At 42.4% G+C, this 27,718-nt stretch overlaps 2 protein-coding genes across 18 annotated transcripts in view; one reads left to right on the top strand and one right to left on the bottom strand.

Moving 5' to 3' along the window:
• Positions 1–61: 61 nt before the first annotated feature.
• B4GALT4 (beta-1,4-galactosyltransferase 4) lies at positions 62–27,692 on the bottom strand. 16 transcript variants are annotated; one of them, XM_023941127.2, is made up of 10 exons: positions 27,503–27,683; positions 27,212–27,277; positions 26,401–26,445; positions 26,110–26,181; positions 13,688–14,168; positions 11,895–12,127; positions 8,402–8,589; positions 3,555–3,677; positions 1,097–1,201; positions 62–667 (listed from the first exon to the last, which is right to left on the bottom strand). In XM_023941127.2, the coding sequence occupies exons 5-10, from the start codon at positions 13,953–13,955 to the stop codon at positions 526–528; spliced, it is 1,059 nt and encodes a 352-aa protein (XP_023796895.1). In that variant the 5' UTR covers positions 13,956–14,168; positions 26,110–26,181; positions 26,401–26,445; positions 27,212–27,277; positions 27,503–27,683; the 3' UTR covers positions 62–525. The 16 variants fall into 16 exon arrangements, with proteins under 16 accessions (XP_023796895.1, XP_023796886.1, XP_023796900.1 ...); XM_023941118.2 differs by having other exon boundaries at positions 13,688–14,163; positions 27,503–27,589; XM_023941132.2 differs by lacking the exon at positions 27,212–27,277 and having other exon boundaries at positions 27,503–27,692.
• The window catches only part of TMEM39A (transmembrane protein 39A), a 29,269-nt gene continuing 28,951 nt past the window's right edge, over positions 27,401–27,718 (top strand). Inside the window, exon 1 of one of the 2 annotated variants that reach the window (XM_023941082.2) lies at positions 27,401–27,584. The gene's annotated coding sequence lies outside the window, so the exon portion shown is untranslated. The remainder of the gene's footprint in view (positions 27,585–27,718) is intronic. The other variant, XM_086882832.1, reaches the window with a different exon arrangement.

The raw sequence follows: 27,718 nt of genomic DNA, 5'->3' as shown, positions 1-27,718 counted from the left end.
GGACATGTCAGCAGCCCCTCAGCAGGGGACACTGTGGTGTGAAGGACGAGACACTGTGGAGTTCAGTGGACCGCATTTATTGAGAAATTTGTAACATCTTGCCCATTACCATTACTGCTCTTCCCTCACACATAAGCAGTTTTTCATTAGGCTAGAAAAAATTAACTTTTCTCATCAAGTTTGTCATTCTTGAAGAATTATTGTACTTTAGAAATAGTTGCAAAATCAAATTTTTTTTCAGGGACTTTGTTCAAGTCCTTCCACTGGACCAGCCCAAACAAGGACACTTTTTCCAAAGTCCCAGCAAAAAGTGCATAGAAGAACATGAGGACCTGTCCATTGGGTCAGTCTAACTCCAGTCCTCACAAAAGGAAACTCTCAACCAGTCAATGAGATGCTGTGCAGGAACACTTTCTCCTATGCTACTGAAGAACTCTTCCAAGCAGGTGCTGGAAGTCATCTGATCTAACAGCAGCCACAAAGGAGATCTGTTGGCATTTCCTATAACCTGAGACATGCTGGCCCCTATGAGACCTTGGGCTGCACACTGAAGTCCACCGTTATGTTGATGTACAGCGCATTGTGTTCCACAGAGAGCAGTTTATAGGAACAGGAATTCAGCCCATCTGTCTTCCATGTTCTTGAGACCTGACGGAGAAGCTTCATCCTGAGGACAAAGAGGAGAAAAATCTTCATTGACACACACAGGAGAGGCGTTTTCAGCGCTTTCCCAATGGCAGTAAAATTGGAAGCAAAGCTACTGCCATTTTCTATCTACTGGGAATGCAAAATCCTGTTTTTCCTGTTTTCACCACAACCATCTGTGGGGGAAAAAATCCTTTGGCTCAATCTGAAATCATGCTCAAATCATACCTATGTAAGTGTAATTTTGGAAGTTTCTAGGGAACACCACCCAGTCAGTTCTAGGAAGATCTCATGTAGAGAAAACAGCTGTGAACAGTGTTGTCACAGGGATGTCCCCCAGAGCCTCTGGGCACCACAAAAAGCCTGTATGGCTTAGGGCAAAGAACTTGTCCCCCAGGTGCCTGGCTCAGCCACAGAGCAAGACAATGCAAGAAACCTATTCTTGACCTACCTCTCTCGATTCTCCTCATTACCATGGTCACGGTTGTGGAAGATCATCGTGTACCTGGCCACATCAGCAGGCGGCCTCACCACTTTCATCTTCTGCATCTCAACCCTGCAAGAAGCAATAGGAAGTGTTGTGAAGAAGACAACACCTATAAACCAGCTGTTAATGAAAAAAATCCAACAACTGGAGACTTCATCTCTTGTAGATGCCATGGAAGCAAATACAGAGAGTTGTAAAAGCTCATATGCATCTCTTCCACAGCCCATTTTTCCAGAGAAATGAGGCTCAGAGTTGCATTCCTGGAGAACAGGTCTGGAAGGGACGACAAATACACCTATTTTGAACAGAAGCAGGTAGCTACTACAGTAGAGATGTAGAGCTTTAAGCACACATACAACACAGTACATTTATATCAGTATTGACTGGACTAATCTGTACTGCCCTGTAGCAAGTCTCCACATGTTCAGCAACAAGTTCATCTCAACTCCTGCAATAAAACCCCTGTACTTGATAGTTCTCCACTTACAAAAAAAAATTTTAAAAATGTAAAAATTTTGGTTTTCAACAGCTGGCAGGCCGCTGTAAAACTTTTATTTGTTTACATGAAGAAAATTTCTCTGAGAACAATGCCAGAAGCACGGATTTAAATGTTTCACATCAGGCACTTAGCTGGAGCTTCTGACGTTACGCATATCTGTGGAGCACAACTTTGCCCTGACAGCAGAAAGGAAGAAACTTCATGACAAGGGAATTAAGGAATAATCCACCTCTTTGCTAATAACTCGTGAGCTGAAAGAAAAACAGGAAATTGAGTTTAAAAAAAACTGAGCCCCTCACAGATTTCCATGACTTTGAAGCAGTAAATTATCAAACAAATACAACAAATGATCTGAAGTATCTGTGATAAACGCCTTAGGAGGGAGCCCAAGAGACCATCACGTTTGTTCCAGAGGCAGAACAGTAGAATTCGAGAGTCCCCGGCCCCGAATTCTGAGGGCACCGAAGGGATGCTGCCATCTGCTGACTTCCCTCGGGAAGGCTCCAAGGATCTCTGCACAACAACCCCTCAGACAGCAAGCTTGCCATCACCTACCTCTGCAAACTCGGGTCACCAGCCCCGCCCAAGGCCCAGCCAAGAGAAATGGCACAAGCCAAGGCCAGTTTGCAGAGCACACACTGGGTCATGACTCGGTTTCCCCACCAAGACCTCAAGGGCTGCAAAGCTACAAAGTGCGACACAAAAACATCACTTGTTTCCAACCCCTTGCAAGCATCATAGAGACCCTCAGTAAATCCTGCTGTCCTGCTGCTTCTCTGCTGCCCATGGGAACATCTGGAAGAACTGTCATGCATAGGAAGCCAGGGAATAAAATATCACCAAGCCACCCCCTTAAACTATAAAAGTCAGCTCCTAGGAGGTCACAGAGAAGTTGGTGTGTCTAGGCAGGAGTAAGAAGGAAAAAAATATCTGTGGTTAAGGGACAGAAATCCATGCCTCCAGCAGACCTTTCAGATTTCATGAGACAGAGCTGACCAATCTGCTGAACTGACACCAAGAAATACTTTAATTTGGAAGTTCCTAACTTTTAACACACTAAATCCTCTGTGTATTTTACAACAACACCAGGGATATAATTTTTATGTCCCCAAAATGTTTGTTTGCGTACTTAAGCAACTGAAAAGGATAACAACTTAAAAATGACTGAGTATAAATCAAGTTAGAAACTGATAGGCTCTGCCAGCAAAGCTTGAGGAGTTGTGGGTTCTTATCTGCTGTTTGCTGTGGCTTTTTCTCCATTTACTAAAAGCAGTGCAGGATTAGAGGTTTATTCCTAAGCAAAGGCAAAAGATCAATATAAAAGTTTGGCTGACTTCTTTGTCCCACTAAACCTCTCCAGCCAACAGGTTTTTCTTACTTTGACAGGCACATCTGCAAGATGAGTTTTCACAAGAACAAAGGGCATAGGCATATATATGCAGCCTTTCTAAAATTCAAGTTATTTGCTATTTTCACTATAATCAACACCACACAAATATAAACTAAGCCCTACTTGGAGTAAATCCAGTAGTCAATGAATGCAAAGCACACAGTCCCACCAAAACACTCCCACGTTCTAGCAAAGCACTGGAACTCGTTACATTTCTGTGTCTCTGGCAAACCACACTCCAGACTTCAATTATAACCAATTTCCAAGTAAGAATACAAATGTTGGGTGTCTGAGACCAAACCAAACCAATCAAATAACTTAACCCACATCCAGCCAACACTGCTGTGAAGAAGAGAATTAGGCATCAGACATACCTAACCCTTGCAAAGAGGAAACTCCTTACAGAACTAAGTCTTACACTTCCCATCTCCACTGCAATACTATTCAACATTGTTTTGAATAAAGGCCCCTGGGGTGTTGTGCTCTCAGAGGCTCTTAGAATTTTTTCTTAAAACTAATTCCTCATTGTTTACCTGATTCGAAGGTCATCATCTTCTCCACCCCAACCCCAGTAGTTGTTAGAAAATCCATTCACTTTGGAAAACTGATCTCTTGTAAGAGCAGTTACACCTCCAAAATATCCCCGGTACCGTAACCTAGATGTACAAGAAGAGAGAATGAAAAATTAAGCCAAATTCTATCAACAATGAAAGCATCACCCTGATACTCCAGGTCTAGACTTGTCTTTCACAGAGTTAAGGGTGCACAAATTCTTAAAAGCTGGTCCTGCTCTCTTCACAAAAAGATTATGATATGCTTTAGGTCAGAAAAAATTACCCCTCCAACTGAGAGAACAGAGTCTTATTCAGAAGCTTCTCTCTCTTTACACAATTCCCCTTGCCAGCCAAAAAGGTATTTCATTTCAGGGACTCTGAGGTATAGAAAAGCAACAAAGCTATGCACTAATGTAGTGGAAGCTCTTCAGTAACAACAGTGAGCCACTGATATCTTAAAGCTGAATCTGAAAAACTTGGAAAGAAATCAGCTCACAGCAAGGGGACATGTGCTACTGGCTATTGCAATAACAATTCCAATTCTAAGGTAAGGTACAGTGCAAGTTACTTAGTAACCCAATGTAATGGAGCTCAGCTCTAAAGGAGATTAATTTCTAACTTTTACCTTCCTCATCCTGAAAAACGTATCTGCTTTAAAAAGATGTTTACATATCATGTTTGTCTTCTTAGGCCGTTCTGCTAATTGCTTTTTATGATGCCCTCCTCTGTCTTGGCCCTTAGCGTAACATTACAACACAGGCTCTACTACCTTGCCCCAGCTCACTCAGAGGTGATGGGCACACAGCTGCAGATTGCATTTGTACATGTACGTGAATCTAAACAGATGAACAAATTGCCAAGGCCAGAAAGGACTCATGGCATTTGACATGCCAGATAAGGCTTATTATTAGTTCTAGTTTACCATGAATACAATTTGAGAAACACCAAAGAAAATAAATAAACACAAGACCCTCAACACAACCTCCCTGAAGACTGTTTTTCCTGGCTGATTTTTACTCAGCATCACAGAGGAACTGTGAATGCTAAAGGGGCCCATAGACTAATCCAACCCTTCTGCTCAAAAGCAGCTTGCTGAGGAACTTGTTCAGTAAGATTCTGAGCATCTCCAAGGAATGAGACTCCAAAATCTCTCTGGGAAGCCTGTCCAGTATTTGACCATACTCATAGTAAAAAAACAACGAAAAAAAGCTTTTTCATATGTTTAAGTGGAATTTCCTGTATTTCAGTCTGTGCCCATTACCTCTTGCCTTTCACTGAGAAGGGTCTGGCTCCACAGTCTCTACTTCCTTCCATCAGGTACGTATACACATTCCTAAGATCCCCCTCTGCCCTCTCTCTGCTAAACAGTCCCAACACTCCCAGCCTCCCTGACATGTCATATGCTGCAATTCCTTAATCATCTTCTCAGGCTCTCCTGGACTTGCTCCAGTATGTCCCAGAACTGGACACAAGACTCCAGGTATCATCTCCATGGTGCTGAGTACAAGGAAACAATTGCCTCCCTCAACATGTTGGTAACTCCCACCACAAGATGCCACTGGCCTCTGTCACAAGGGCACACTGCTGGCCCCAGATCCTTTCTGGTAAAGCTGCTTTCTAGACAGATGGCCTCCAGCAGCTACTGGTGCAGAGAGTTACTTCTCTCCAGGCGCATTTCCCTTTGTTTAACTCTGTTCAGATTCCTGCTGGCCACATTCTCCAGTCTGAAAAAGGCCCTGCTACATAAACCAACCCTGTGAGATTTCTGTCCTATGGAAACCTGCTGAGGGTGCAATCTGCTGCACCTTCCAGGTTACTGATGAAGACTAACCAGTACCAACCCCAGTATCAAACTCTGGTGTAAACTACTAGTGACTGACCTCCAGCTGGACTTTGCTGTACTGATCAGAACCCTTTGAGCCCAGTAGTTCTGCCAGTTTTAGCCCATCTCACTGTCCACTTACCAGTCCATACTTCATCACTTTTTCAGTGGGGCCATTATGGGAGACAGTGTTGAAAGCCTTCCTAAGATAAACATTATCTTACCTTATCTTATTACTACACCTTCATCCAAGCTAGTCAAATCAGAGAAGGCTATCAGGTTGGTCAGGCCTGACTTGTAAACAGATTTGTTCCCTCTCCTTTATCTCTTCCCCTGGAGGAGACAAGCCACAAGGTAGAGGAAGTTCCATCAAGTTTTAATTGCATATTACTACCTTGAGACTTCTGCTATGGATACTCCAGAGGAATGCAGTAAACAAATGGAATGGACAGCAAGGAGGTCCCATATACAGCAACAGCAGGGCAGAGCCCTCCCAGCCGTGCTTTCAGGACAACCACCAACAGGACCACATCCCATTCCAGCCACCCCAGAGTTTGGAAACTGACTTCCCATGCACACACATCCTGTATTCACCCTGTAATTCCCCTATACCACTGCAAAGACAGACACCAAAGGAGTCAGAGCTGTGGTGCACTGGGAAGAGTGGGGCCAGCATGACAAGGTGGGGATTCTCCCCCTCTACTCAGCCCTAGAGAGGCCACATCTGGAGTGCTGTGTTCAGTTCTGGTCTCCACAGTTCAAGAATAACAAGGAACTGCTGGAGAGGGTCCAGCAGAGGCCACAAAGATGATGAGGGGTCTGGAGCATCTCTCTTAGGAGAAGAGGCTACGGGAGCTGAGCCTGCTTAGTCTGGAGAAGACTGAGCGGGGATTTCATCAATGCAAAAAAATATCTGCAAGCTAGGTGCCAAGGGGATGTTGCCAGATCCTTGAATGGTTTCCACTGACAGGATGAAGAGCAATGGCCATAAACAAAAACACAAGAAGTTCCACCTCAACATGAGGAAGAACTTTCCATGAAGGGTGGCAGAGCAGTGAAACAGGCTGCCTAGGGAGGTTGTGGACTCTCCCTCTCTGGAGACATTCCAAACCCCCCTGGATGAGTTCCTATGTCACCTGCTCTAGGTGTGACCCTGCCTTGGCAGAGGGGTTGGACTGGATGATTCCCAGAGGTCCCTTCCAACTCCACCCATTCTGTGATCCTGTAACCAGGACAGTGCTGCCCACTCAACCCTCCTCAGGCAGCACAGAACTAGGAGGGCCCAGGCATAACTTGCTCCCAGCTGGCATCACCTGCAAAAATGCATCTCTGTAACAACCCCTGTAACCACCCCTTTCCTGAGGACAAGAGAACATCAACTCCTTTGGGATTTTTAAAACTGGACAGCGAATACATACAACAGGAATCGTCAGGAGGAAAAGATGTTGTGCTGGTCTCAAGGAAAAACCGTAATTAAAATAAGAGTTTTCCCAACCTTATCTTCAAAGCTTTAATATACAAGTCTTCTGTCTAAAAGAATCTAAAACTGAGCTGTAGTTTATGTAGCTAAAGATAAGGCCCTGGCTCTCCAAAGGCACATAGCTGCTGAGATTACTGCACACTGAATCACAATAGAATATAGTCCCCTGGAAGAAAAATAATTCCCCCCACCCCACATCAGGTAACTAATAAAACCCCAAAACCAAGAAACAGACCAAAAAAAAACCCAAAAACAAACAACCACCACCACCTCCGCCAAAAACATCCCAAAATCAAACCAAACCATAAAAATCCCACAAAACACAAACCAACCTGCATTTCTGCCCAGGACATTTTGTGTTAATATAGAACATGGATGGGTTCAGTTTTCTCTGGCTCATCTGAGCAACATGTCTCAGTATGCTCACCTCAGCTGCAGCAAAACACTGAGGTTACCCAACTGGGATTTCAATCTGTGGTATCAGCTCAGTTCAAGTATCATTCTTGAGCTCAGAATCTGAATTCCTCCATACGTGCCTTGGAATGAGAGCACTATTAACCCCACTTCATGGAAGTATAAACACAGGCAGTGACACAGAAAAAGTATTAATTATCAATTCAAGTTGAATTATCAAATTCAAGCCACCAGCATTCCAGTGGAATACTCTGCAAGGCTCTGCAAGTGCTCCAAAAGCCTGTCACAAGTCTAGTACGTACGTACTTGTTCCAGTTTTCACTAAATGGCTGGAAAGTGAGTATTATTCTGTGTTGCTATTGGCACATCCCACCTCTTTCTCATATATTTAACAAAGGAAATGCAGAAGCAAAGCAGAGCTTTACTTCAAAGTACTTAGAGATCAGCTTTTGAAAAGCCCAGTTCTAATCAATATTTAGAGTGACGTGACATGAACTGAATCTTGAAAGAAGTCAGTTCAATGAAAGCACTTTCAGTCATTAAATTCACCAAGCTCAGGAGCTTTTTCTCTGTGAGGTGGACTGAACCTGACTTTTCACTTTAAACTATTTATATCACATGAGCACTTAAGGGACTAATTTAAAAATCAGAATGATCCTGTGTTATACTGTTCAGTCAAGTAATTAAAGGACAGCCCTATCCCTTGGCAAATTCCCACACTTGAGCTCTCAATATCAGACATTACCTCTTCAACAGCAGAAGTGGCAAGTTCTGTTATAGTAAGATCAGTCCCTCAAATCACAGGATCAGAAAACTACAAATATGTATCTAGCTTTGCCAGAAGGTCTCTGCACATCCTCTGGGCACATTGCTTTCCCCTCCCATAATTCAACTCCAGAAACCAAAACAATGGCAATGATAATTTGTGCAGGTGACCACAGGGCTGACTGCAGAGGTGTCTGTCCATTCCTGTACTCCAGAGAGGTGAAGTGTTAAATCTGGTGTCAGGAGGAAGGGTAGATACCAGCACACAGCTCCATCAGAAGAGGAACATTATCAGTAACATGGCATTTCCCTGTTGGTATTCTTTCCATATTCCTGGTTTCCTACCTGTATCCAGTATTGTTCCTGCCAACTACAAGGTGCTTTGGTTGTGTGTCACACATGTAAATGTTAAAGTCATTTTCTGGCACCAGATCCACATCATGGAAAATGAAACAGTCCCAGTTTGCTTCTTTTATGGCCTCTAGGTATCCTACATTCAGCAGTTTGGCTCGATTAAATTTGGTGTTTCCAGCCTGTGGAAAAGAATGGAAAAACAACTCTGAAAAAGGTGCCACAGCTTTTGAACCAGAGCTGCTCCGGGGCATTTGTTCCATTGCAGGGTTTGCAACCACACTTGCATGGCTTTTCCAGCACCTTGGAAACAGTAACTGCACAGAGTGCAGTGGGCACAGCATCCAAGTGGCCAACAGTGCAAAGTGTTTCTCCAGCCTCTATTCACCACAAACACACCCAGCCAGGGCCAGGAAAGCCTGTGCTTAGCTGGCCACCACAAGTGTGAGTGCTCCATGGCATAAATGCCCCTGGTCCTGGAGTTACCACCAGGCTCCACAATAGAAGAGGTATCAGTTCAGTCCAGAAACTGGTACTCCATACAACTCTATCAGTAAGGCTCATGGAAGTTCCTTTTAATAAAAGCAAAACAAAACCAAACCCCATGTTAATCCCATGTTAATTAGTCTCTAGATGTCAGAGCCCTTGCCATGAACGATTTATGCCTGTCCCCTCAGCTTGGAGGACAGCAATGCTGAAAGAGCTCCATGTACTTCCTCAGCTCACACACAGGTGGCAGAGTGGGAATAAAAAGCAGGTCTCTTCATTTTTACCTCCTACCTATAACCTGATGATGCTGTTGAAGGAAGCATGCTCCTAGCACAGAGCTTCATCTTTTCACTAGTCTTCATCGTTTGCTTTTGCTCTAAGTTACTTAGTATTCACTTTTCAAAAATCTAATTTCACCTCTGAGGTACAAGTATATCCCTATACAGCTGGCAGTTTTGTAAGCTTATCACATCAACATTCATTTTGGAGCAAGATGTGTGCTTATCCTGATATTTTCATTTTTCACCTGGCTGCACAGTGTACCAGTCTGCAGAAGGCTTTCTGCTCTTGAGGACAAAGTGAGGATTTGCCTCAAGTTCCCACTTGGGAGCCACAGGACCAACCCCTACCCTCCCAGAAACAGGTAAGACAGTAATTTTCCACAGCAAGGAACCTGTGTACTTTAAAGAACAATATAAAAAAATGTTTTCAAGAGAAACTGTTTGGAATTCTAGGAAATTTTCTAGAAGGGTCCATGGAAAATGTGAAAGAAGTTGGCCTCCCCTGGCTGAGAGAAGGTGAGCTGTAAGGAAAAGCTGTTGTATACAAAGCATATTTTATTGTTCTATGAAGTAACACTTTGCTTTAAAGCAGGATTTTTTCACTAAAACAACCATCTGCTCTGGAATGAAGAAGATTTATGGGATTCACAACTCCATCCCTGCAGTTTAAAAAATTCAATACGGTGCACATTCTGAGAAACTACAGGATGGATAATCAATTGCATGCATCCTCTGGAGAGATATTTTCCAGTAAAAAATTTAGATACAATTCACCCAAAATCAGGATGTCAAATTTCTGAATGTTTTTTTTGTGTGTGTGTGTGTTTTGTTTTTCTTAAAATGTCTTGTATATAAAAATACCCATGAGAAAGTCTCCTTCTGAGGATGAAAACATAGGTTATTGAGTGAACAGAACAAATCAGATGTCTGGTAAGGTACATTTGGAGAACATCACTTGTATTGAGTATCAAATACAGCTTAGTTCAGGACAGCCTCTTTCATCTGCTGAAATTCTGTCTTCCTCATCAGTGCAAGCCGCCACAGCAGCAAAATGCCAGCTGACACTGCTTTCCAGGAAGGGCAGTTCACACACTGAACAAATGGAAAATTTACTCATCTTTTATCGAGGACAGAACTGTTCCCCTTTGTTTCTATGGACAAATAACACTGACCACAAGACCAGATTATGTTGGCAAAGAAGTTATTCACTCTTTAGGAATTACAAACTCACATTGTTTTGAGTGCAGCATTCATGTATGCATGCATTTAGAGAAGCATGACTTTAAAGATGTTAAAAGCAGCCCATAAAGAAGTCTGGAGTAAGCCCTTCAGTGGCTCAGAAAAAAAATTACAAAAGGTCCATTTAATCTGTCTCCAAAGTAGACTGTGTATTTTAACAATTAAATCCTGTTTGTCTTTCTGCAAAAGAGACTTAGAACAACTAATGACATCACAAATCAAGAGTGGAAATGGATTTTCCTCAGAAGAGTTTTGTTAGACCCACTTTCCAGTCTTTGGGCATGCCTGTCTACATGGAAAAGCTACGTGAATGCTTCCAGCCTTGACAACATGACAACAGCAGTTCTCCACATATTTCAATAAATTAAAAAGATATAGCCTTTCTCCCAATAATTTATTCCTAAACACTGCTTCCTGCTAGAATGAGTCAGTAAATGTATGATTATAGTACCTATTAATGCAGGAAAAAAAGCCCTCATTTTTCCACTCTAGAGGCCACATGATGACTCGAAACAATGAAAGAACAGTTCATTCCAAGTAAAAATATCATGCCATGACTTTTATTGCTGTTCTGCTGAGACATTCACCTGAGCAGAAGTGTGAGAGTGGAAGCTTTCACCTAGAAAGCACTGTCTCTAACTGATTTATTGACTCTAAGCTCTTTAATCAGGAGGGCAGAGAAACCGTATTTAACTTGTCACCTTTTTCTTCTGTTGTCTCAAATGACTTTCTGGAGCCAAAGCAGAACATATAAGTAAACAACAGTAAAAGAAAGCAAACATAACAATCAAGAAAAAGACAACAGATTACAAAAGAGAAATATATCATGCTTTTAGCACATGCAATTAGAACATAGGCACCTTGCTGAAAGACAATGTGGCACAGGTCTGCTTAAGTTTTACTGAAACAGCATTTCTGCAAAGAATGCAAATAAAGAAATTAATAAATCCTTCAGGAACAAGGTGCTCTTCCACGATGACTACTTCCCACCACATTTGCTGGGCAAATAAAGCAGCTACAAGCAGGAGCTGTCGTGCTTAGTTTGAGAAAGCAAAAGTAAAACCACATGATAGACACGACTTACTAAGCACAAGAGCCTGATGGGAGAGAAGGGCTAGAGACAAACTGGGGCCTTCTATCCAAATGTGAAGACAGAACAGGCCAGCCTACATGTGTGGATACTGCAAGAGAAGTGAGTCGCATTAGCAGGGCAAAGGATGCTTACCTTGCATGAGAACCAAATTACCTGGACTGAGAAATGAACACCAGTTAAAGACACTGCCAATACTCCCCAGCCCTGAGATCCAGGAGTGCCACCAGCAGTGGCTGCAGGCACTTTTGCATCCCCCAGTAAGCAGAATTGTTGGGAGGCAGGCTTAGAGGGCTGTTGTCAGACAGCAGAGGCAGCAGAAGGCTCTCCTCAGGCTGCAGGGTGCAGCCATAACCCTCACTCAAACAGCTCTGCAGAGCTGCCTCACCTGGTGAATGACGTAGATGCCATAATCCAGCTGCTGCCTTTGCAGGAAGGGGTGGAGGTTCTGCAGGAGGTACAGCAGATGCTTCTCTCGGTTGCGGTGTGGGATAAGGATGGCCACGTGCTGCAGGGCTGAGCACTCCACAGGGTGGTACCGGCCCTTGGCTACCTGAGGGTTCTCCTTTTGTACTTCCTCCAGGGTAACAGATGGTTTGAAGGAGAGTTTCCTGGCACCTCCTGCAAGAGAAGCACAGGAACCTTTCCTGAGTCATTTCAGGTTCTGGCTGGTCCAATCACTTAATGAGGCATTATGTAATCAGTGTAAGATGCCCGGGTTCAAGCTCCAAATGGCTTCCCTGCCCCTTCCAAGAGAAAAGTAGTACTAAAAGTGTTTTATGCAGGCAGTGGAAGGAGAGTGTGTCAAGTATGCTTAAACTGACTATGAAATAGTAGCAATAAAATAAAAATATTTTTTAAAAACCCAAGAGAAGTTCTGAGCTACTGCAGAAGGACTGGCCAGAAATGACTGCCAGGGCAAAGCAGAGGAGAAGAAAAGGGAAAGAGACATAGGACTGTGGCTGTAAGAAGTCATCGGTACCAAAAGCACAAAAAAAGCACAGCAGGCTTAAGGTTATGAATTAGTAAGATAAAACATACCAAGGCTTTCTGTAGCCAAATTAAATTTTCATCCCTTCTCTTGCACTGAACTATCATCCCATCTCCTCTGGACTCAGCAAGCCCATGAAAAAGTATGGTACAGGCGCCTCTGATGGCTACAGCCATTGCTGCATTTAATTATTCAAATGTGTCTTGGGGTCAGGGTGAGGGTGTGCAGGGAGACAAACTTTTTGGACTACATCAGGAAAGAAGGAAGAATCCAGCTTCCCAAACAAATCCCTAATCAGGTTCACAATAAGGAAAAGAAAGAAGATAATGACACGATCCTGCAAAGCAGGAGCCTGGTGCTGCTAGCAGTATCAAGCCAAGAAAAAAGTAGAATAATAAAAATGCCCAAACCATGAAAACAGTCACCCATTTGAACCTTCATTATAATTAGTGCTAACTCCAACAGAGTTGTGAAGTCTTTCAATTGTCAATACAGAGACACAAAAGTATATTTAATAATGAAAAGGCAAAAAAACTGAAGAAAGATGAAAACACTAGTGGTTAAGACAAAAATAATTTAATTTTTAAAAAAGCAGAAGATGCACATGTAAAGAAGGGAAAAAGAAAAATGCCTTCATTATCCCCATTGGCAGGCAGGTGTCTGGCCACATCTATGGAAGCAAGGCTTCAGCACATACAGCAGTTGTTGGGAAGACAAATGCTGCCACCATGAACATCCCTCCTTCCTCCTTTCCCTGAGCTTTTACTGCTGAGCATGATGAATGGCAGTCACAAGGTATGGGATGCCCCTGCAGTCAGCTGGGATCAGCAGTCTGGGCTACATCCACTCCCAGCCTCCTGCCCACCCCACTGGATTTTAGGGGGCCAGGACAGACTGAGACAAAGCCTCATCAGAGTACAAACACTGTTCAGAGTAGCCACATTACTGGTGTGTTACCAAAGCTGTTTTATCAAGAAATGCAGAGTGCAGCAGCAGCTGCTCTCCCAGCCAGACCCAGCACAGGCACTGGGTGCCACAAGACACTCCCTCACCCAGGAGTGCTTCCTGCAACTGGTTGTATTTGTTTCACAGAAAAGGTATCCAACTGGAATATGGCTAGGAAGAAATCCAAATCAGCAGCAGTACAGAGGATAACTTGTCAGAGAGGAGATGAAAACACCATTACTTACGCAGGTACGGAGACAGAGCTGGGCAGGGACTCTGAAATGACTTCACCATGGGAACACCTGCAGTGGATTCAATCTTCTCTTCCTTTTGACTGTGCTCCAGGCTGGTTACCTTCCTGAAAAACTCCACCATAATCTTAGCTTTAGGAAGTTCCTGTCTGGTGTCCACTAAGTAACCGAATGTGGTCCATAGCACCATCACAAATAAAGTGACAAGCACCAACACTTTGAACTTATAAAAGAGGTTTAAAACATTCAAGCCCAAGGCCATGGCTTTCCCTGATGCACAAACAGCTTCCTCTGCTCTGATGCCAAGGCAGGTCACTGCATATCCAGTAGGGATGAAATCACAGATCCCAATAAGAACAGCAGGGAAGTAAAGCTGGAGGTAGGGAGGGCTGCCGCACTTCCTGAAGTTTTGAAATTCATGGAGCCATAGTATTGTTTGCTCTTCGAATGTCACAAAATATGATTTTAACCTGGACTACAAAAAAAGAAAAAAGGAAGGAGAGAATTAGTTTCTGCCACTTCCACACCTTTACAAATTTCATGAAAAAAGGTTATGACAATACACAAAAGTAACAGCAAGTATGAACAACTGGTCAGAAACAAAGAAACTGAGCTTCAGTCTTAGTTCAGCCACAAACCAGCTGCACGATTTTATGCAAATCATTTTTCCTGTTTTGTTCTTCTCGCTCAATCTTTTTTTTTTTTTTCAGATCAGAAAATGCAACCACTAAGCAAAGTTGTCTGTGTACAATGTCTGGCAATACACAGGTTTTACTACTTCTGTTCCTACAAAAATTAACAACAGCTGGAAAGCAAGAGATTCTGCTGACTATGAGTAAAGCCCATCCAAAATAAACACCACATGAATCTCTGAAGAAATAAACTGTTTTCTTCTGAAAGACAGTATTATTGATGCTACATTGCTCTGCACAATGCAGCATGAACCCAACACCTGACTGGTATCAGAAATCATTATTATCTGCTGCCTGTCAGTACCACCTTTTGGGTCTTTGTCCAGTATTCTCCCTCTCACACACAAGTGAGGGAGGAAAATCTTCCTGCTCCTTAAGGCAAAGGTTCAGTTTTTTAAAAGTGTTAGGTCTATGAGGAGCCAGTCCTTTATTCCACTTCCTGCCCTCTTTCAAGGGCTCCATTTTCATATAGCCTTTCACTGCCATCATACTATAGTTACCACTCTTCCTTTGGCTGTTGTTATCATCTCATAGCAGAGAAAGAATAAAATTTTAATAAACGAGAGCTCTGATACAGAAAACACACAAGAAAACTGCCACCTCTGAGAAGAACAAGGACTGAGGCTAAGTGAAGCAAAAGCAGTGATTAAAGACAATGCATGTGAAACAGGATAGACCAAAGAGAAGAAACACAAAAACATGGAAAATGTTATTTTATACCAGCCTCTAAAACACATGAGACCCTGGAGTGATTTCACAGGCACAAGAAGTACAGTAACTCTCCATTTCCACTAGTTTATACCTTAGGTCTTCCTGAGAATTTTGCTGATCCATGGGAATGTGTATGGGAGCCTGACCCAGGACTAACAAGATGAACTCCCAAGCTTTTAGGGTTCACTGGGAATTAATTACCAGCTGCTGCCCCTTCTGGCAGGCAGTTCATGGAAGAGCCAACCTGCACTCCCCATTCACAGGCAACACACAGTAATGCTCTAAGAAAGGGACTCAAATGAAAGAGAAAACGTCCACCCTCCCCCATCAATTTACACCCTGCAATAGTTGCACACAGGAAATCAGTGATAAGCTCTATGAATCATCTGAGAGCAGTGTGGACCCCATGGGTAATATTAGCCTGTAATTATTAAATCATAGACCTCAGAATTTGCTTATCTAAACTCTACCTACAAGTTTCTATGGCATGATCTAAATTGCTGCCTTTCATGGCATCTTAGCTTCTATGCAGCATTCATCAGGTGAAGCACTTCCCTCACAGGGTGTAATTTTCTCCAAAACAAACCAAACATCTCACTGCACAAAGTATATGCACAAGGAGGGAGTTTTCTTCATCATCACCCAACCCAAGTGCACCCAGATTAACCTGGGGTGAAAAGGACAACATAAAAGTTAAAATACTGAACTCAACGTGCAGCAAATCAAAAGGCATTTATTATATTGAAAGCTTCTCACTTTCCCAGAAATGGACTGCAATCTTTGAAAAGAGTTCAACAGTTGCTCACCACTGGTACTCAGATTAGTGCAAATGTGCTAACATAAGAAATTCTTTTGTTCATAAATAAAGTTAAAAATTAACTATCCATGGGAAAAGACATAAAGAAACACCAAGAGGCAGGCAGCAGTATTAGTCAGAAGAAGCAGTTTCTGAAATATTTTGTTGTTTTCATTAAAATATCAGGAAGAGCATACAGATGTTAAATTGCTAAGGTACTAGGATGTTAAAGTTATGGACATAAACTATGACCTTACTGCACCAATCTTGTTTCTACTCTCCTGAACGCCTACTCCAGATTTCACACATATCAACTTCCTTTGTTAGCTTAGCAAGATTCTCTAAGTAGTTGCTACTAAAATATTTGTCCCTGACAAATATTCACACTATACTACTGTCAGTGTGAATAATTTCCCATATTAACTAAACTCACATTTCCACTGGCTTCTGTGGCAGCGACAGAATGCTGTTCCTGCTTAAAATACACTCGAGCCCTTCAACAGGGCAGTATAAATATGCACACACAATCACAACCATAAGTCATCTTCAGCTCATCACAGCACTCATGCAGAAGGACAATAATTCACATTTCAGAAATCTGCAGTCTGATTTTTTGGTGTTATCTACAGAGAATACAGCATGTATTTCAAAATGCAGGCACATATAGGTATTTTGGTATTTTAAATGGAAAAAACACAGATTAATCAATTTAACCATTAATTCACCTTACATTATTACTTCAGAGGTTAAAATAAAAGGTTGTTTGCCTGGCTTTTTTCCCCCTGAAACATGAGAATGGTATGTGCACAAAGGCAAACCTGATTCTACCAACAGAGGAGGAAGAACTGTGGAAGAGCTGTACCCTTATGAAAGAAAATGACAGTGAAGAGCTGTCACTTTTATGACTCCTGCCAAAGTCTGAGAACTTGTGAACTTAAAGGACAATAACTGAGAATAAAAGGACAAGCAAGCAGTTAATCCTCAATAAGCAACTGCCTGTCAGAGAAACAAAAAATACCCTTGGTCATTGCCCCTGTGGAGGGTGGGTGTTGTGTTACTATTTCACACGAAGGACTCGTGAGTTAAAAAAGTCATCTTTCATCAGCAAGCCTAAAGTACCTTAGCTGGTAAGTCAGGCAGCTAACCTAGAGTCAAGAAGACCAGAGCTTGGCCCTTGTTAAAGGAAAAAAAAAGTTAAGCTCAGGGCCTGCTGCTAAAAAGCCATACTTGGAGAAGTAGTATAAAAGCCAGAGTTATAATCCATAACATAAAATCATTATTAAGGGCATAGTCTTAATCAAATACTGACTAGAATAGTAATGCAAAATCTACTCCAGCCTTAATAGTCTTGACAGTAACAACTGTGGCAGAAGAGAAATTCAGCAGCTGAGTCCTTCTCACATCCTGACCAATCAAGTCCCCTGTCCCACTGATAAATTTCCCATCTTCCTTTTGTTCCCTATGTAGTTAATGAAGCACATCTTTTCATCTTTGATATCCCTGGATTATGGCTGATATATTGGTTGGGGGTGGTGGTGAAAAAAGGCTACCTAATAATGCATTATACCATGTGCAAACAATAATTGAATACTGAACAAATCTTCCTATAAACAATAGTATCTCAGAAGCTGGAAACATGGTTCTTTTTTCTCCTGTACTTCGTAAGCCACGGTGACCAACACTCTAACATGGGTGGGGGAACACTTGTGGTGCAACTAAACACTTCTCATAGCTCTGAAACCTGACTCTAGTTGTATGTGACCTTCATGAAATAGACCAAAGAAACTTTCATAGGAAACATAAAATGCAACTTTCTTGTCAAAAAATTTCTCAGTGAAGCATAACCAAACCTAGTTTAGAAAGTTACAGCTGGCTAGAAGGGTGTGGCCCTTCAGACCACAAGGCCCAAGCCAGCACAGTAGCAATTTCAAAAAGAATTAAAAATAAATAAAAAATTAAACAGAACAAAGCCACAGTTATGTAAATATGGTAGTCAGAATTCTAAAATCAATGGAAAAGATGAAAGGTCTCCATCCATGCACAAATATATTTGTATCTAGACATATGCTGTAACACAATTCTAAATAGCTCCCTGATCATGTTGAGGCACAAAAATAGTGCATGTCCTGCCTTCCCCAATATCACATCTGTACCAACAACTGTCCCTTGTGCTCTGCAGCTCAGACAACTCAAGTTCTATAGCCTGCTATGTGTTTTGGATCACATGCCAAACTCTAATTCTTTGTTGGAAGGTTCCTGGCACTGCTCATAAAAGATTTATCTGCAGGAACCCCTCCAGTACACAGAGCTGCATGACTCCTCCAGGATCAAGGGTGTTCAGTTCTCATCCTTGAGTCTGATGGCACAAACATTAAACCCTAACTTGCTCTTTTCCATCCAAGTAGTCCAAAATATTAGCAAGTTTCCAGCATGGACAAGACTACTTCTGAAGCAAACTAGGAAGATCAGAACCCCATCCCTACTCATCCAGGGTTTTCCCAGAAGAAACATACATGCATTGGAGTCTGACACACCGTGTAAGCACAGAATGAGCAAGTAACATACAAATAAACTGGTTCCCCATATAAGGGCTGCAGGGTCAGCTTGTGCATTTGCCTCCTGATTGAAACCAGTAGCACTACCAAGCTCAGAAATGCCCAAGAATACAGGACTAAAGGCTGTTCCTTTTCATTGAAGCAGAATTCCTGGACAAGTCAGTATCAGCCAGAAGACTGAGAACTCATAGCCCTCATCCAGATATTAGCGAAGGAAAGTAACCTTATGAACAAAATTTGGTAAATAACTGGAATTGATAAAAGCTCATTATGTTCCAAACAGTGATTTTTCCATTATATATTTTTAGATAAAAACTATCACTGTGATAATTACAGTAAAGCCCAGATTCACCTGATTACTTATCCAAAAAAAGTTATGCTTAACAGTATAAATAATCAGTGAGAACATGGTGCCGAAATTTTACTTTGCATATGTTCACATTTAAAAAAATTCACCCTGTAGGGAACATCTGCAGGACAGCTCCAGAAAGATATTTTCATCTGATGAAAGGAAAATTAATTTTTAATTTACATGAGCCAACTTTCTGACTACCTGTTTCGCATGGTCGAGTACAAACAGATTTCCCACGCAGGATTTTCTAGAAATCTCTGCAAGCTCCTCAAGCTCACACACAAATTCCAAAGGCAGCAGAACAGGTTCAGCAGCAACGAGCATTCACTTCAGCCTAACTCTAAAAACTGTAATAAGTTCAGTCAGGAAATGAAGCATGAAAGAATTCCCTGGGACTGCATTTAATCAGCTCTGTACTAAACAGACATTTATTATTTTATCTAGGCCAAAATCAAAAGTAGCAATGGGTTAGCTCCAGATACATCAGGAAGTGTCGCAGTCTTCTTCATGAAATCTACCAAGAAGGAAATAAAATTCCTGACAAGAGGCAAGGTAGAATGATCACTGTACAGCATCAGCTTTTCTATGCAGGACAGTGCAAGTCTTCAAGGTTTACAAGAGTCTATACCTGTTCCTTTCATAGGCACTTCCTTCTTTTCAACAGATTTGTTTCTTAGTAGGCCGTTAAACCAATAGCTTTTAATACCTCTTTTTTATGTAACACTTTCATAATCCTATTACCCCTTCCTATTTAAAACCCACCAACTGCACTGAGAAATGGTGCTATTTGAAAAGAAAAACAAACAACAAAAAAAATAAACCCAATCCTCAAACAAACTCCCTTTCCACTTCTCAGAATTTCAAGCCAAATGAAGAAAGCACATTAAACCACTCACTACTGCTGCCACATCCCTCCTCCCTGTCAAATACTCACTCCAAGAACTACGGAGAGCACTTCACAAGCAGCGGAAACTTTTCATCCAGGAAACCCCACACCATAAAGAGACCTCTGTTACCTCTCACAGGCTGTAGGAAAGAATCAGCTCAATATCTCAGGATGGGGAAAAAAAAATTAAAAGGAGGGGCCAAAAAAAAAAAAAAAAAAAGCCAACAAGTCTCACTTTTCCTCAGGCCAAAGAGGCTCCGTGGTGCTGTCCCACATGCCCCTCCCTCAGCTCATGAACTAGCCCGGGATGGCAGCCAGCCTCCCTCCTTTCCTCCCAGCACAGCAGAAACAGCACGCAAGCATTTGGGCATATCGGGACAGAAGCAATACTGCTCAGAAATAATCCCCACACCTAACTTTTCCATTAGAAACAAAGGTCCAAGCCTTTGCTCCAAAAAGCAAACCACAATCTATCAGTGCCCTTCCGGCATCTTCTCCATTTGGAGATGTCATTCTTTTTACATACCCTCCTGTGCCCACCCTCTTGTCCGTACCTGTGGAGAAGTCCCAGTGCTCCCACTACACTCCTCTGTTATCACCTAGACACATCCATTGATAACAGTCCCACCACAGACCAAAGCATCTACTTTATGCAAACAGCCTGGCTCACTGACCCTTTTCATGAAAAGCAACATCCAGGACTAGGTGCTTTTTCTACCACTCTGACCTGTAAAACTCCTCTAGCAATCCCACAGGATCAGCTGGATGGAAACAGAGGTGCCACTTTGTCATCTCACCTATCTGGGGCTCCCTCAGACTGCCAGGGAGGCAGCATTGCAACGACCTAGCAGACACAGGGTAAGGTGGAGTGCTGTAAAGGATGGGAGAGCAAGTATAGGTGCAGCCTCATGACAAGTGTTAAACCTCTTGTAACTCAAACCTGTTTGTACTCTTTGTGCAACACATGCACTCCAAGCAGGTAGGTATTTCAAGGCTTCTTGAGTCAGTGGCACCTCCTCTGTTCCACAAAGGTCTTACCTATTTTCAGGATTGCACAAGAATTTGGGAGAAAAGCTTCCTCATTTCAGACACTCGGTAGTGCAGAAAGAACCTTTAGCACTACCGCATGTTTCAACTGGCCAATCACAAAGCCAGACTAGTCTGGGTCTCAGTTGTCATCATCTCATTTTTCACTCTGGTCCAGTCCACAAACCATAATTTCTCTGCACCAGCACAAGCTCTCATGAAAACATGGAGCTAGCTGGATTAGGAAGCAAGCAGAACTTCTAGCAACTTTCTGTAATTCTTTGTCTACTGAAAAATGTCAGAAACCCTGACATGACAACCAGCAGAAAAACAGTGGTTCAGCTTTCAGTTGACTGGGAATGGTTATTTTAGGAGAATAATAGATATTTCCAGGCAACGACTGGCAACGTTCTACAAACTGCCTGGAACCAGGCAATTTTAAAGAGGAAACATATGAGTTAAAAAGAAACAGACCAAGGTGCACTTGTGGGGCCTGATTTACAGTAATAGCCACTACCACCTCAAATACTCCAGTTATGTCAAGAGTACAAAGAGATACACAGATGTGCTGACTCTACACCCTTTATAACTTGCTAACTGCTTGATACTCAATATAAAAGAACAAAGGTACTGGCAGCTCCAACTCCCTGAATTACAAACTAAAAAGGAAGATAAAAGAATACATAACACACCAGGAAATAACTGCTGTGGTTTAACCCCAGCTGGCAACACCACACAGCCACTCCCTCAACTCCCCACCAGCAGTGGGATGGAGAAGAGAATCAGAAAACTAGAAGTGAGAAAACTTACAGGCTGAGATAAAAACAGTTTTATAAGACAGATAAGGAATAAAATAAAAATTAGAATAACTGTGATATTAATGATAATTAGAATATATAATGGATATGATGCAATTGCTCACCAATGCCCAGCCAGACCCTGAGCAGCTGCCCCTGACCAGCCTTCCCCTCAGCTGATACACTGAGCATGATGCCCTTTGGTATGGAATATTCTTTCAGCCATTTTGGGTCAGTTGTTCTGGCTGTGCCCCCTCTCAAATTCTTGTGCCATTCCAGCATTTTCATTGGCAGAACATGGGAAACTGAGAAGTCCATGACTTGGGGTAAACACTACTCAGCAAAAACCAAAACATACCTGTGTTATCAGCGTTATTGTCATACTAAAAAAACACACCACTGTACCAGCTACTAGAAAGAAAATTAACCCTATCCCAGCTGAAACCAGGGCAATAGCCTGGATATTTTAGCTTACACAACTTACTGTCTCCAGGAGTGTGGGCACCACAGAAGAAGCGACTGCAATTATGCAAATGAGGAAAGTCTTAGCATGTAAATAAAATAATTTCATTTCCTACAAAGAGAACATCACAGCAGAAAAGCACTGAAAGAGGAACTTCCACACATTTTTAACATGCAAGACAGAGAATAGGAGTGTCTCATTATCTTGCATATCCTTAACAGGGATACCATTGTTCTTCCACTCAACATTACCCTGAACAAGGAGTGCTATCCCCACATTCCAGCCTGCTCTGGTTTATGATCAATAACAACTGTCTCCACAGGGAATGCATTAGACAAATGCAGCAGTCACTGAGCACCAGTATGTGTGAAGTCCATTGTCCTCCGACTGTGTACTCCTGATTTTCTGGCTGCTAGACTCTCATTCTACCACACCTGAACAGAAGAAGAGGAGGTAAATACTCAGAGGTCACTTACCAACTGACAAGGCAGACTCAGCTTGAGGAAAATTAATTTGTTCTCAATTAAAAATTGAGTAGGATGGTGGGAGACAAAAAGTACACTTCCTCTCCACTTCCTTCTTCCCAGGCTTAGCTTCACTCATTCATTCCCACCTTATCCACTCACCAACCCACAACAGTGCAGGGGGACAAGGAATGCAGGCCACAGAATTGTAGAATCATCTAGTTTGGAAAACACGTCTATGATCGAGTCCAACTGTTAACCCAGCATTGCTAAGCCCACCACTAAACCATGTCCCTAGGCACCAAATCTACAAGTCTTGGGAATACTTCCAGGAACAGTGACTCAACCACTTCTAAGGGCAGCCTGCTCCAGGGCTTGACAATCCTTTCCATAAAGAAATGTTTCCCAATATCTAATCTAATCTCTCCTGGTGCAACTTGAGGCTATTTCCTCTTGTCCTGTTGATTGTTACTTGGGAGAAGAGAACAATCCTTTCAGGTAGTTCTAAAGAGAGGTCAGGTCTCTCCTGAGTCTTCTTTTCTTCAGGCTAAACAACCCCAGCTCCCTCAGCTGCTCTTCACAGCACTTGTGCTCGAGACCCTTCACCAGCTCTGCTGCCCTTGCCTGGACTGGTTTCAGCACCTCAATGTCCTTCTTGCAGTGAAGGGCCCAGAACTGGACACAGGACTCAAGGTGTGGCCTCACTAGTACCAAATACAGGGGGACAATCACTACCCTAATCCTGCTGGACACACTATTGCTGATCCAGGCCAGGATTCCACAGGCTGCAGCTTCCTTCAAGGCAGCTCTGCCTGCTATAACATGAGATTGACTACTGTAGACTCAGGTGAGAGTTCTCCCCAGCCACAGCAAATGAGCAGGTGCTACTCCAATCCTGCAGCACAGTTTTCACTTTCCTGAGGCACAGTGAACTCTGATGCTACGCTAAGAAATGCAATCTAGCGTCTCTAGGCCAAGAAACACATTTATGAATGGCCCTTCTTGTTACACAACTACAGCTGAGCCACTGACCTCACTGTAAGACACGGCACTGTCAGCCTGAGCCCAGCCAAAGCGACGGAGTGAGGGATACAGCAAACAGTTCTGGCACAGCCCATCACTCCCTAATGCTTACCACAGAAATATTTTTTTTTAAGGAATACAAGCACTTTTTAAAAACACCTTCCCATCCAAGATGAGTGAAATATCCTGAAAAAAATACTTAATAAAACAGGTTTCTGTGAACACAGGAACCTCATGTGTAATGGAATGTTCGGGTCACGACTCAACTCAGCAATACCCTGTTTTTTTCTGGCAGCTGCTGCCTTGCTGGAGTGGCATCAGTCAGTATAGATGACAGATGTCAGAGGCCTTGACACTTTACAAAAACACTTCAGCACATTCCTGGTCAAATTCCTCACTCAACTCTGTCCTGCATAATAAAATAACATCTGAGAAAACTACTATATTACAATATTGCATAGTCTTACTTTGGCATCACAATACATTTTTTAAAATGAAAGAGTCAACCACAGATAGCTAAAGCAATACAGAAGCAGTGTAGGCCCATGGCTACTTAATAAATCTATAATTTTCAGTTAACAAGTATCTGTGAACAAAGTTGTAAAAAAAAAAAAAAGAAAATTAACAGAGTTGAACATGTAATATGAAAGCAACTGAGAACAGAATCTCATTATTTGTTTCTCATGAAGATGCTTCAGCATAAGAACTACACCAAAGACGTTCCAGCTAAAGCTTCCTTAGGCATGAACAGATCTACTTGTTTATTATTTTTACAGTCTTATCCCAGTAAGGATTAAAATTTCTCAGGGCCTACTGCAAAGACATCCATCAAAAAGCTGTACAGATGGCATGACTTTGTCAAACTATCAAATGTAGGGGATTTTTTTCCATGTTAAAACACAATTTACACCTATGCCAGTTTTCAACCAATCTGCAGATGGATTTTTATGCCGTAGAAAAGTTTCAAACATACAATTTAAAAGCTCTAACTCAAACCCTTTGGAAGTGTTATGGCCTAGAATAGTATTTTGGAGCTCGAAACTAGTACAACATTGCAATAAGAATTTTTCATCAAGTGCTTGCAGAAGTGATTTGAAAAATATAGTCCTGAGAGTCAGGATATTATTAAACCTTTAGAACAAGCAGCTCAGTAAAACTTCAGGCAGAGGGAGACAGCTTATCACTCTTACACTCAGTTACTAATTTTCTTCCCCCACCTAACCAGATCCTGCTTGGGAGTCTGAAGAATTAAGGGAGATGTGACTGGGTTCATTCTGTCCTATCCTCTTAGGACTAAAGTGCTCCTGCCTCTCCAACCAAGCAGTCTACAGGCTCTCTCTCTCTTCCCAGGAAGAAGAAAGAAGGTCAAGAAGGATGATACTTAACTCAGAAACAGAGCAGGGGGAAGTGGCTCCTTTCCAACCCTTCACTTCTCACTACTGTGCAGGTCTTACCCCCTTCCCATCTCACTGATGAATAAAATTAGATACAAGAGTTCAGAAGTCAACTACAGGACTGAAGACTGAGGGGAAGCACAAGATTAGTGCTGCTAATGCCCCACAAACATCAGATCCAAATACATTGCTATTACTTGTAACTGCACACATTTTCAATCACCATTGTATCAGTATAAAAGGATTATTTGAGTTATAATACATGATAGCTTTATCCCACAATTCATTGCCTGACAAATAAATATTACCCAGCTGTTGCTCTCACAACACCAAGATGACCCAATTGTAGCTGTAAGGCATGTTACTTGCAGGCCTGCCACAGCACTTCAAACAGAAGACAAAATACTTACAAAACACCCTAAATATGTTGAAAGCCATAAAGAAAAAAAGTGAAGGAAGCTCTCTCCCATAATTTTACAATATTTTCAAGGTCCCATTTATATGCAGGGCAAAACCTTCAGTCTCTGAAGCAATAAAAAAAAACAACAAAAAAAAAAACAGCTATTTACAAAAAAAAAATAAAAAATTGGTTTTTAACCAAATTCTTGAGTCATTTGACCAGCTACAGAATCTCCAGGCACACCTCCTTCAAACTAACAAAAGTCAAGTTTACCAAACTCATACAGGTAACTTAGACTTCAAATCATATAATAGAAAGCCAGCACTCAAGCACCCCTCAACTTCTATTTTTCTCCTACATATTATTTCAAAGAGAAGGACATGCCAACTCAAAACAAAGAGAGAAACAAAAACTCAAGCTTTGAAAAGTTGAAGTAGCAAATGTCTTCTAACTGAAATGTATTTGTGCAAATGAAACACAGCTTTCACAAATACCCACATCAATCAAAATCAGGATCAATCATACCTAAAGGAAGTATAAAAATACTTCACAATGTAAAAGAAAGCATCATGAAACATTATCCAAGTTGAGCAGCGAGAAAGTATAATACAAAACCCCAAAGTTGTGCTTTTAAGTATTCTAAATTTAATCATGTATGTAATTAACAACAGAAGACTTACATAATCAACACTGAGTTGGAAAAGAAAACAAATATTTAGAGAAAGAGCATCTCAAATAGCTACCAACTTTACTGACAGAAAGTGTAAATATTTAAGTTGAAGACTGCAAACTGATCCCAAAGTTTATTTCTTCTGGTTCTTTTAATAGTAGCTATCTCAAAGACATCAAACTTTCACCTTTTTCTCTAAACCTTTCTGTTGAAAATGGTCTTGTAAACTGCCTCAGCTGTGCCTTGGGAACTTCCACAGCTGTTAAATGAAGGGGTAGAAAAAATGTTAAATCCACAGGAGACAAGCAAGCATTAGTAAGAAACTGAACATACATACTCTCCTTTTTGTAACTCCTTTTTTTTTTATTACTTTATTACTACCAAACTGCCGTGAAAATCTTAACATCTACAAGGTTTCAAATCTTATCAGAGCTCTATTTTAAAAGCATTTATATCACGATTCAGAAATAAAACCTACTTGAATACTCGTGCTAGTAGCCCCACTTCTGCTTCCCCTCAACATCTGCAAACACATTTCACAGAATCACAGAATTAGCTAGGTTGGAAACGACCTTTGAGATCATCAAGTCCAATCTATGACTTAACACCACTTTATCAACTAAACCATGGCACTAAGTGCCACATCCAGTCTGTTTTTAAACACAGGGATATCAACTCCACCACCTCCCCGGCAACCCATTCCAGTGCCAAATCAGTCTTTCCATGGAGGATTTTTTCATAATGTCTAGTCTAACTTCCCTGGCACAGCTTAAAGACTGTGTCCTATTGTACTGCCACTGGTTTCCTGGGATAAGAGACCGACCCCAAGCTGGCTACAACCTCTTTTCAGGTAGTTGTTTCTATCATCACCTGGAGTATTTTCATCAAACAACTATTTCCGTGAACCTGTACAAGTTTCCTTTCAAGCTCACTGATTCACTATTCTGGCTCTTCCAAATTAACATCTGGAGCAGCAAATGAAATAATTTATATCCTGTCAGCGAGAAAATGTTTAGTGAAGAGCGTCACTTGCCGGTGCTCCGGTTTCCACGTGTGAAATGGAGAAATTAACACCCGGTACTGCATTTACTGTAATACAAAACCATCCAAAGCCATACTTAAAATGCAAAAATTTTAAAAGTGCATTGCAGACGTTCTCCTGACTTATAATGCCCGAGCCCGAGTACAGTAAGTACTTCTACTGAGTACGTAATTTTAAAACATGTAACTATTCCTAATTATTTCAGTAAAGCTATACTATGATGAACATTATGTCCCGGCAGACTTACTTGTACGATCACAGCCTCAAATCCTGCCTGCGATGTCCATGAGGGGTTCTCCCTGTAACTCCTGAGCTGCACAAGCCGACCCAGTTTCGGCCACGTATCAGATGCTCCAAGTCCGAGGAGGTGCAATTAAACCAACCCCTTTCGCTAACGACCCCAAACCGAAGCACCGGCCGGGCATTCGTTACCCCCAGCGCTCACTTCCACACCCGGCCCCGCAATTCCACCGCTCGCCCTCAGGACGGGCAGCCCCTCACCGCGCTGCCCCGCTCTGCAGACGGAGCTCGTACTTACGGGGCCCGCGCCTCCCGCTGCTCCCGGGGCCGCAGGGACAGAGACACGCTCCAGGCGCCGCAGGGACACGGCCACGCTCCAGGTGCCGCAGGGGCAGGGACACGCTCCCGGGGCCGCAGGGGCAGGGACACGCTCCCGCCGCGGCCCCCGGCCCGCCGCCCACCCGCTCGCGCAGGCGCCCTGGCGCCGCGCCGCCCCTCCCCGCGCTCCCCTCAG

The sequence above is a fragment of the Cyanistes caeruleus genome, chromosome 3 (assembly GCF_971803275.1).
Source record: "Cyanistes caeruleus chromosome 3, bCyaCae1.hap1.1, whole genome shotgun sequence".
NCBI classification, from domain to species: Eukaryota; Metazoa; Chordata; class Aves; order Passeriformes; family Paridae; genus Cyanistes; species Cyanistes caeruleus.
The sequence above is the reverse complement of the archived record's forward strand: the minus strand, read 5'-3'. Positions and strand labels throughout refer to the sequence as shown.

What these genes read in the sequence shown, in the direction of transcription:
- B4GALT4 (XM_023941151.2), bottom strand. Translation starts at nt 26,445, where the DNA reads ATGTTGAGGGGAAGCAGAAGTGGGGCTACTAGCACGAGTATTCAA. An exon ending in GCATCTACGTCATTCACCAG is followed by an intron (nt 8,590 to 11,894) that starts GTGAGGCAGCTC and finishes TCTTTTCCACAG; the next exon opens with GCTGGAAACACCAAATTTAA. An exon ending in AATGAGGAGAATCGAGAGAG is followed by an intron (nt 668 to 1,096) that starts GTAGGTCAAGAA and finishes CTTTGTCCTCAG; the next exon opens with GATGAAGCTTCTCCGTCAGG.